This window comes from Diadema antillarum, unplaced genomic scaffold (genome assembly GCF_040938485.1).
Source record: "Diadema antillarum isolate AM-2024a unplaced genomic scaffold, OU_Dant_1.0 scf00000101, whole genome shotgun sequence".
NCBI classification, from domain to species: domain Eukaryota; kingdom Metazoa; phylum Echinodermata; class Echinoidea; order Diadematoida; family Diadematidae; genus Diadema; species Diadema antillarum.
The window spans coordinates 196,646-207,295 of NW_027270990.1; the positions used below are offsets into that span (position 1 = coordinate 196,646).

Below are 10,650 nucleotides of genomic sequence, written 5' to 3' on the forward strand. Positions count from 1 at the left end.
CAGTTTACCGTACAATTTCTCGAACCGTGGAATAGAACGAAAAAATCGAACCAAGTTGCACGCAAAAATAGAACCAAAATTGCACGGCAGGGCTGCCAACTCTCACGCATTGAGCGTGAGACTCACGCATTTTGGGCCTTTTCTCAATCTAAAATTTTATTTCATTTGCATGCATTTCTATTGATCTCACTCATTTTGACTCCTAAATTATAGCATTGGCCTATGGGAGTCTCACTCTCAACTAGTTTCCAGTGTTGGCAGCCCTGACACGGCGCGTTCAATGGAGTACTTATTGAATATCACGTCACCAACAATCCTCCAATCAAATTACAAGGATCTACTTGGACGTTGTATAAAAACTGAATTATCAACAGGATATGAATACTATTTCTGTGTGTACCATATTATACATAGTGAAGAAAGAAGGAAATAAAATAAAGTTTTGTGAGATGTATAATTATCATTAAGGTAGCCTTTTCCTTTTATATACAGTGCACTCCCATTATAACGAAATGCTCGGGTCCGGCAGTTTTCTTTCGTTATAATGAGAACAAGGAAGCTACGCATATATGATATTCTGTTTGTTGAACACTCGTCATACACTGGAAAGCTATTTGAACAATAAAGCAAATAGTTAATTAATTTCAGATTATTGGATTACAATAACGCAAGTTCCCCTCGGAAACTGTGCGTGACACACCAAGCGAACACACAGTGATGTGACGGGTTCGCCCAGGCAGAGATGCGGTCCGCATTTCGTTATAACGGAGCACATTTCTTTTGTTTTTCTTTGTCAGTGGTGCTCGGAAAAGACTTCGTTATAACGAAAATGTCACTATAACCGTGTTCGTTGTAAGCGAATTTTGTACCATAGACTTTAATGGCAATGATTTTGGGACCAGAAGTTTTACTTCGTTATAATGAAATTTTGTTATAACCGTGTTCGTTGTAACGGGAGTGCACTGTATATGTGTATATACATATATATATACATTTATTTATTTATAATACACAACCTTTCACCAGGAAGAATTTGTCAATATTCCTGCATCAGACTTACCATGGTACCGGTAAACACAGTGAAATCGAATAAGCAGATTGGTGGATGGAAAGGAAGTTGGGGAATATTAATGATTCAGATGAAGTCACATCTTACACTTGTGCAAATTGGCTGATGTCAATGCAAACATCGTTATGGTTCATATACTTATAGATATGAATTAAAAGCAACACGTCAATCAATTCAGGAACTAATTTCAAAGAAAAAAACACTCACATAAAAGTCATTAGTGCCAAATGATTACAGTCCTAGAACTTATTCTCTTCAAATAACCTCTATAACCTCCCAACTTTAATAAATTTCTTGTATTGATCTAAGAAATTTCATCTCAAGTACACAGGATATTATTTCCAACATTTTAGATATATTATATGCTTGCCATTATCGGTTTCACTGTTAGAATAGACTACACAGAAGTTTGTTTATATGTCATCTTCCACAAACACAGACACAAAAGCACAAAAACCCATTTTGTACTTTAGAAACCATGATTTGGTCAAAAAACGGTAACGGTGCTTTCTCAAAAACAAAACAAAAATCTGACCAACACTGGACACACATGACCAAGAGTATTTGTATTTGTATACTTTAAGTATGCGCCTATTTTCTACATGACATCCCCCCCCCCCCCCCCCCCGCACACACACACACACACACACACACACACATTGCAAACATGAATACAGCTGTACATGTATTATAAATGTACTGTTATACAGTGTATAATCAATCATATTGTGGAACATGAATCTCTTCAAACAGCCCATTGTCAGCTGTTGAAAATAATATTAACTCATGTAGGGGAGAGTTGACACCTGCTAATCAACTCACTGAAGTTGAGTAATGTTAGCTTTTGTCCTTCTACAACAGTTAGCTTTAGATCTGTGACACAAACGCAAAGATGAGCTAACTAGGCAAAAATAATGTTCCGCGTATGTGCCATGCAGCTTGTTTCCATTGTCCAGCCCCAGGGGCTGCATTGTATTAGCATTCGCATCACAGATCTAAAGCTTGCTATCGGCAAAATGTGTCAACTAGTAAGCAATGTCAGAGCTAATAGGATGCCATTTCGGCACAAAAATGCTGAAATATTAAAAACAGCATTCTCGTACAAATAAAATGACGCATCTGCAAAGGTGAGCCATTTTTTTTTTCAAATATATTGTTTATTACACATTGTACATTTTATTTCAACAGCAACACAAACTTCAAGAGGTCCTCAATGCTTCATTTCTTTCTGAAACTGACTCTGAAAAAAAAAAGTACCAACTGTCCTTGGAGACGACAAAATTAAGTGGGGCATTCCGAGAATCCCATCGCTAACACAAACATATAATCTGAATAGTAAATAATGCACACTTTAGAGCTCTCAGCAATAAAACTTTTGTGTACACACATTTGGACCAAGCACAAATGCTTGTTTGATGAATTTTGCAAAGTTCCACAGTCACATGCGGTATGAATTTTGTTACCTATTAAACTTAACAGATATGGCAAAGGAAATAAGAATCACTGATCACTCTTTCCGGTTACAGACTACTGACTTGCCACCACAAGTGCTGGATGCCCACAAGAAAACAACCCATAACCAATGATCCTGCTGACTGAAAGGTGCTCATGAAAAACACATTCATGGTCATTCATGGTCTGCAATGAACCAGAATGATTATTAGACAACCTTTCCAACAGGATCGTCACACCACTGTTGATTGCTACATGCACCATATAGAGCTGATTCAACATGTCACTATTCAATTCGTCACAGAGTCTATTTCTTCGGTTTAGACATTTCAATCAGTGAGTAGCATGACCAGAGTGTTCCGACGAGAGTTAAGCCCATGGCAAAGGTGTAAGTGATCCGGTCTCGGCCCAGTTTCATATGAACTGGCATTCCATCAGCAGCCTGAACAGAACAAGAACAAACAAGACATAAATTATTCAAGTTTTGATTCACACAATGCCCTTGGCCTACTTTAAAAAAAAAGGAGTGGTGAAAATTATCAGCATATAGAGTACCAGTGGATTTTGCCTGAATATTGTGTATTACTTGCATGTTGAGATGTCAAATTATATGTATCACAAACATATGGCATCAGAGATAGTTCACTGACTAGAGAGTGATGATAATACAGTCAACCTCGGATACCTCGAAGTCGTCGGGACTGAAGAAATTGGTTCGAGGTACGCGAATTTCGAGGTACGCGTACGTCGAATTTTCTTCGACTTATCCGATTTTTGTCGATGTTCAACATGGTATCTGTTACAGTGCCTACCGATTGTTTGTAGGCTTGTCAGTTGGATTTGAATCGACTTTAATATGAATGAATTGAATGAAAATCGATGTTCTTCTTTCATCAGTGTTTTCTGGTGGACAATTTAATGACTTATCACCATAAAAACAAAAAGAAAATACCGGTACGTAATCGAGTGCGAGACAGGGTTGCAGAATATGCGTGCTGAATGTACATTGTCGCGTCGGCGTAGGTACCCCCTCGATCACTATTCGTTTTTCCTCCTTTTCTCTCTCTAAGTCATCATCTCTTACACAATATCCAACACAAGAATCACAGTCTTAGCTTTGCAAACTATTAAAATTTCGCACAACTACGCACCGCTACGCACCGGTCTTCCATGTGTCTACCAGCAGCACTCACAGTCAGCAGACGATACCGTTAATCATTTCCAAATGTAAAAGCAACAATCAGTTATTTATTTTAGTATCATACGGAGCAGAATATTACTGTTATTCATTTCTAAATTTCCAAGCAAACATCCGACATTCGTTTTACTATCATACGGAGCCCAATATTACTGCTGTCCACTTCCAAAAGTGAAATGAATTATCTGACAAATTTTTATCGTCGAATGGAGCTGAATGTTACTGTTTTTCATTGTTGAGCGTCAAGGCAGATATCAGACATTTATTTTACCATCAAACGCAGCTGAATGTTAGTGTTATTAATTTCGAAATGTATAATAGCAAATATCCGATATTTATTTTAGCATCGTATGGAGCAGAATGTTACTGCTATTCACTTCCAAATGTAAAAGCAATCATGACTGTGATATTCATTTTGGAATCCTCCGGAGCCGAATGTTCTTGCTATTTACTTTCGAAAGTAAAAGCAAACATCCGACATTTATTTAATCATCGTACGGAGTTGATTGTTATTGTTATTCATTTCCAAATGTAAAAGGGATCATTCGACATTCATTTTAGCCTATTCCGGAGCTCAATGTTATCGCTATGTACTTTCGAACGTAAAAGCAAACATCCGGCATTCATATTATCATCGTACGGAGTTGAATATTATTATTTATTTCCAAACGTCAAAGCAAACATTCGAAATTTATTTTAGCATCTTCTGGAGCCGAATGTTATTGCTATTTACTTTCAAATATAAAAGCAAACGTCATACGGAGTTGAATACTATTGTTATTCATTTCCGAACGTCTAAGGGATCGTTCGACATTTATTTTTGTATCTTTCGGAGCCGAATGTTATCCTTGTTTATTTCCAAACACAAAATCAAATATCTGACATTAATTTAAGCACCGTACAGAGCTGAATCTTACCGTTATTCATTTCCAAAAGTATAAGCAAACATCCGACATTTATTTTAGTATCGTATATGGAGTCGAATATTACTGTTATTCATTTCCAAAATCAAAAGCAATCATCTGACATTCATTGCAGCAACTTTCGGGGCCGATTGTTACCGCTGTTTATCTCCAAAAGTAAAGGCAAACATCCAACTTTTTTTGGTGGCCCGACGTGCGTTTTGGTGGCCCCAGGCCACTGTAAGTGTCGAGCCCTGAATAAGTGCAGCACAGTACATGAAGGATGGGCTACTTGAGTAGTGAGTAATATTGCAAGATTAGATTCCGGCTATGGCTTCTGAGGACAGTGCTATTACTGTAATCATAAACAATTACCGAAGAGGATTGTTCGCATTAAAAAAAAAGCGAAGCAATCTTAGGGGGCCTTGACGATTGTGCTAGAAAAGAAAAGAAAAAAAAATACCGAAAACTCAAAAAAGATTCAAGTCAAAACAGGGGTAAAATACATGATGATTTTTTTTTTTGTCTGAAAATCGTAAAGCGTATTATTCCGTTACTTCGAAATTCATCAGAATAAACTGTTGTTAAATCATATCTATACTATTCTTTATTATGCTAGGCCTATACTTCCAGATCATATACTACTTAGTACCACACTTTTTTCATAATCGCATTGCTGGAAAAAAAAATATTCAGAGCTTGCGTTCTCGGCGGAGAATTAATGAAACAAACTTCATGAAAGGAAAAAAGTAAAAAAAAAAAAAAACACTAGCGGGAGACTGATGTTTGGACAGTGGACCGTGATTAATGCCAAAGATACAACTGTCAACACCTAAGCAAGTGCGCCACGACGGTTAAAAAATGTACGCGCACGGCATGACTATGGTATATCACGATCGCAAATCAAAACAGAGTGGTCAAAGAAAGATGATGGGCAGAGCGTAGTGCTATTGTAAGCACTCCATTTGCACGGCTGCTATACGCATACCGTGTACGTGTGTAGGTACAGTAGGTGTTGGGGATTTTCCTTGTCTGCTGTGTACCGGGTATTTCTTTGAGCGCACGATCGTTCTGGGGGCTAAGAATATTTACAATCGAGTGTGAAAAGATTTGTGACATGTCTTCGCTGTCCACGCGCGCTTCATCAGAAATGCTGAGTGATGTTTGCAATTTCAATTCGAGCAACATGCTGGGAAAAACAATAAGTTAATTAAGATCGGGACATGAGATTTCCCTTCGAGGTAACCGAACTTCGAGTTAGTTTTTTTCGAGCTACGCAAATTTTAACACACGAAAACTCCATAAGAACAATCGGGACTTTCATTTTGCCTTCGAGGTAAGCGATATTCGGCTTATCCGAGTTCGAGGTATCCGAGGTTGACTGTACATGGAAATTTACAATTTCTGATGAAAAATAAAAATTGCCACTTAATTTTTGCAGGGATAAATTTACTCCATTTGAGCTGATGTGTTTTACATGACTAAAATTTCAATTTCATTAAACAAAGTAACATACAAAATACATATGTACACATGAAATTCTACAAGGTCAGATTCTGTTTGTTTTTGTTTTTGTTTTTGCATTTGTATTTTGACTATAGAAGGTTTTGAAACAATAGGGAGATTTGAGGAAAAGTTCTCAATCAGTTTAATATCTATCATACTGAAATCTTGCAAATCAGTACATATCCAAAGTCCCTCCCCTTCTTTGTCTGGTTTGCCTAGTTTGTTGCTATTTTGGCAGCATAAGTTGTCAATAACATGTATACCAGTTTGAACCCATCCAAGCGGGTGCAGGTCTACGTACCCCAAATCTTGCTTGATTCAAGGCGACTCTGTTCTGGACCAGCTTAGAAAAGACACCTGTAGCTTGTGAGGGCTTCTGAGCCATCTCGATGGGAGGGGGTTCCGCTACCGTTGTCTGCTTTAACCCCTGCACATTGTGAGGAGAAGTTGGCAAGTACATTTGCATACAAATATGTAAGCACATGAGACTCAATTAAGTGAACAAACCCAGAATTGCTGTCATCTCTAATCATCAAGCATGACAACTAAAAGATGAACGACCAACAGCAAAACTTCACACACACATTTCTTGGCTAATAATTGCTCTAGAGAAAAATGTGCGACCAAAAAGAAATAAAAACACTACAGAAATATACAAAAAATATACATCTACTGTAATATACTGTACATGAAAGTTATACTTCTGTGCATGAGGTTGCCTCTTCTAAGATTGAATATTCTTGCAAGCTCATACTCCAAAAAACTTGTTATGCATTTCCCTTTTTTTCTAGATAAAACAATCAAACACACTTAGAGGTAAGAATTAAACTCTATGCAAATTTCAGTAGTAAGGGAATTGGTATGCTTTGTGCTTTAATTTGCTATTTGTAAACTCCAGTGTGGCACACTACAGTACAATAGTCAAATTATAACCAATCAGAGACTGGGTAAGCATGATCGCACGATAGTGGACCATTTGTAATGTCATCCCATGGGATGACATTCATAACATTATAATGTACACAACGACATATCATAACTACACCTACAGCATTGTGTACATTATATCTACTGGTAGATTTTTTAAAATTATTTTTGTTCATTAATTTAGACTGTATGGCCCGAATTCATGAAGGTGGTACAATCTTGCCCATGGTTTAAACCATGGACAAAGTCTTTAGTTTTCTATGGGGCGCCAAGTGTCACATGGCCTATTTCGTCGCGAAATCAGTCATTCCGTCGATGAAATGACTGATTTCGTAACGAATTACTGTAAAAGTGGATATTTTCGCGCGACTATTATTTTTCGCTCTCTGCGGGGTTAGAAGAGTTTCGTGTGTTTTTAATTCCGCGGAATTAAGATGTCAACTACTGGAACATATGGCAAGCAAACATATTCGCGTGCTTTTATTTTAGCGCTAGTTTCTGGTTGCACGAAATGCGCAAAAAATGTCAACACCGCGAAAATTTCCACTTTTATAGTAGGCCATGCGACACTTGGTGCCCAATACAAAACTACGGTCTTTGTCCATGTACCACCTTCGTGAATTTGGGCCTATTTATTTATATTCAGCTCCATTGATGTAAATACCAAGAATACATTCTTTATTCTATTCAGAGCTAAAACCAGAGTAAGTTAGTGATTTGGGGAAAAAGTGCAAAATATGATTGAAGTATTTGAAGAAAATTTGGGTACACATGACACTGCAAATGAAGACAAAACACACTCAAACTGTGTTGTGCGGAGAGTGAGTTTGTTTTGAGTGATGACTTGAAAGTCGACTTTGATATTGATGCTTTCAGACATTAGATTTCTGATTTTTTTTGTTCCCAGTTTCCTGAAAGACTCGTTGCATAAGATTAGAATTAGATGGCTAACTTCTTTTTCAGATTGAACAGCTGTCAGGCAGCGTTCGATGTTGATATTAATGTTTGCCAAGGCCATGGCATGCTCATGTTCCCTGGCCTGAACTTACTGAACTGAATACTGATGCGTCGCAAATCCATCTTGGTAGTGTACCATGGTCCATGCACAATGTAGAATGCAGTGCACGTGCGGCAAGGGTGAGGGGGCTATTCACCCTTAGTAACCCAGAAATTACCATAGCTCTGTTTTAAAACTGTTGAGTGATGTTGCATAAACTGCTGAAGCTGTGACGATTTGGTTCAGAGTGAGCGATTGGAAATAAACTATTTAAAAGACTATTTCTGTGATTTGGTGTAAACATTGGTTCACTAGAATTTGAGATACCTCTTGCATGTATACAAGAGTGCCAGTTTACATTAAAATTTAGCGCCCCACAATTCTAAAGAGGACAGGTCGACAGAGCTATAGATACATGTATCTAGACTAATTTAATACTTGACAGAAAGATCCGTCTGTCCGAAGGAGTCTTTTATTTTTTTGATGTTATCGCTCTCCTCCGAGACATATCAGTCCGGGAAACCCGCTCACGAGGCCTGCCCCCCCGACGAGCGCTGCCCCGCCTCACGAGGCCCCCCGGGGGAGCCTCAAGAAGCTCCCCATTCACTTTTTATTCATCTCACATCTGACGTATAAATTGTCACAACTTTGCACGGTGGTTTTTTGTTACACACACATGTCCACTATCCATGATGAAAAGAAGAAAAAAATTCCGTCTTTTTTTTCTTCAAAAATCGAGTTTTAATCAATCGATGCAGAGCGACCCATTAAAACACAGGCATCAGCGTGTTTGCACAATGCAAGACTGCCGCACCTAGCGGCCTGATCCGACTAAATATTTTCAGTGCTTTTTTTCTGCGGCTCTCACCTCTCCGCGCACGAATCAGCCTCGTGAAGCTGAAGTCTGACATCTCTTTACAAAAATTCGTAACGAGAAAAATACCATCAGTACTAACCTGATCGTGTGCATATATTCCAATTTACTATTCCACGCTGATAGAGTAGGTATGTACTCCAGTTTGTTAGCAAACTAATCACTTTGTAGGTATGATGGGTTCACTTTCTTTGTCAATTTCGCTGTCGGCTAACCTTTGGGCGCTTTTTCTGGAATCATCCTGCGACGCGACTTCACATTACATCACGCATCCAGCACATACAGACAGCGCCCAAGCTGTGAGATTTTCGGAGCTACTGTAGCTTGCGCACGCACGGGTACCGGAGGATACTGTATCATCCGTTGCATGCGCAAGCTCGCTCTGAAAATCTCACAGATTGCGCCCTGTCTGTATGTGCTGGATGCGTGACAGCCGAATCGACGAAGAAAGTGAACCCGTCATACCTGCAAAGTGATTAGTTTGTTAACAAACTGGAAGACCCACCTACTCTATCAGCGTGGAATAGCAATTTGGAATATATGCACACGATCAGGTTAGTACTGATTTTATTTTTCTCGTTACAAATTTTTGTAAAAAGATGTCAGACTTCAGCTTCACGAGGCTGATTCGTGCGCGGAGAGGTGAGAGCCGCAGAAAAAAGCACCGAAAATATTTAATCGGATCAGGCCGCTAGGTGCGACAGTCTTGCATTGTGCGAACACGCTGGCGCCCGTGTTTTGATGGGTCGCTCTGCATCGGTTGATTAAAACTCGATTTTTGAAAAAAGAAACAGAAAGAATTTTTTCTTCTTTTCATCATGGATAGTGGACATGTGTGTGTAACAAAAAATCACTGTGCAAAGTTGCGACAATTTATACGTCAGATGTGAGGTGAATAAAAAGTGAATGGGGAGCTTCTTGAGGCTGCCCCCAGGAAGCCTCATGAGGCCTTCCGGGGGGCCTGGTGAGGCGGGGCAGTGCTCGTACTGGGGGCAGGCCTCGTGAGCGGGTTTCCCGGACTGAGTGATATAGGAACAGCGAGGAGCTAGGTAGCAGGGGATCTGGGCCGCGAAGCCAGACGCAGTCTCCGCGAAACATATCCCCGACGACCAGATACAGACCGATTTTTCAGTCAACTAGACTAAATACTCTAGAGGTTTAACAAGTTAGATCCTTTTTCAAGTTTTTAATTTTTATAGAAATGGGTATTAAATTTAGCTAGTCGGAGTAGTAGAAGATCATGACTGACTGTCCTTTCAGTTTCATCACTTATCTTTGTCTTTGTCTTTGACTTTAGTTTATGACTTACCACAGGATTGTACGCCGACATTGGATTGGAGCTGGAGACTCTACCAGATGATGGATTGTACTTGTAGGCCATATTTCTTCGACAGAACAGAAGTTTAGAACTTTAATAGTCACTGTTGGGATGAGACAGCGGCGGTAGCGTTGCGTCGGTCGGTCCGGTGCCCAATAATGCCTTGAGCTTGATACATGTACGCCGCCGCCGCGCCGGTTTACAATTTCACTGTACAGCTATAGACCTACACGTAGTGGATGAAGTAGTGAAGAAAGTGAGCTAGCAGCAGTATCAGTTATGATTTACCAAAAGTCTAAGTAAGATAATTTTTTTCTCCGTTTTTATAAAGTGCATAAAACAATGTTTTATGTTTTAGATTATTGTTTATATATGTTTGGTGGAAAATTCTCATCATTACTAATAAA

The 10,650-nt window shown here is 39.1% G+C and overlaps 1 protein-coding gene across 1 annotated transcript; it reads right to left on the reverse strand.

Annotated features, from left to right (window-relative positions):
- Positions 1-2,237: 2,237 nt before the first annotated feature.
- On the reverse strand, positions 2,238-10,416 carry LOC139718878 (cytochrome c oxidase subunit 7A2-like, mitochondrial). The gene is made up of 3 exons (XM_071630318.1): positions 10,235-10,416; positions 6,429-6,554; positions 2,238-2,963 (listed from the first exon to the last, which is right to left on the reverse strand). Exons 1-3 carry the CDS (start codon positions 10,304-10,306, stop codon positions 2,829-2,831), a joined length of 333 nt encoding a protein of 110 aa, XP_071486419.1. The 5' UTR covers positions 10,307-10,416; the 3' UTR covers positions 2,238-2,828.
- Positions 10,417-10,650: the final 234 nt, after the last annotated feature.

Excerpts from the sequence above, each read along its gene's own strand:
- LOC139718878 (XM_071630318.1), bottom strand. The coding sequence starts at position 10,306 with ATGGCCTACAAGTACAATCCATCATCTGGTAGAGTCTCCAGCTCCAAT. Across the intron at positions 6,555-10,234 it reads TGTCGGCGTACAATCCTGTG|GGGTTAAAGCAGACAACGGT; the intron begins GTAAGTCATAAA and ends CACAATGTGCAG. Across the intron at positions 2,964-6,428 it reads TGAATCAAGCAAGATTTGGG|GCTGCTGATGGAATGCCAGT; the intron begins GTACGTAGACCT and ends TGTTCTGTTCAG.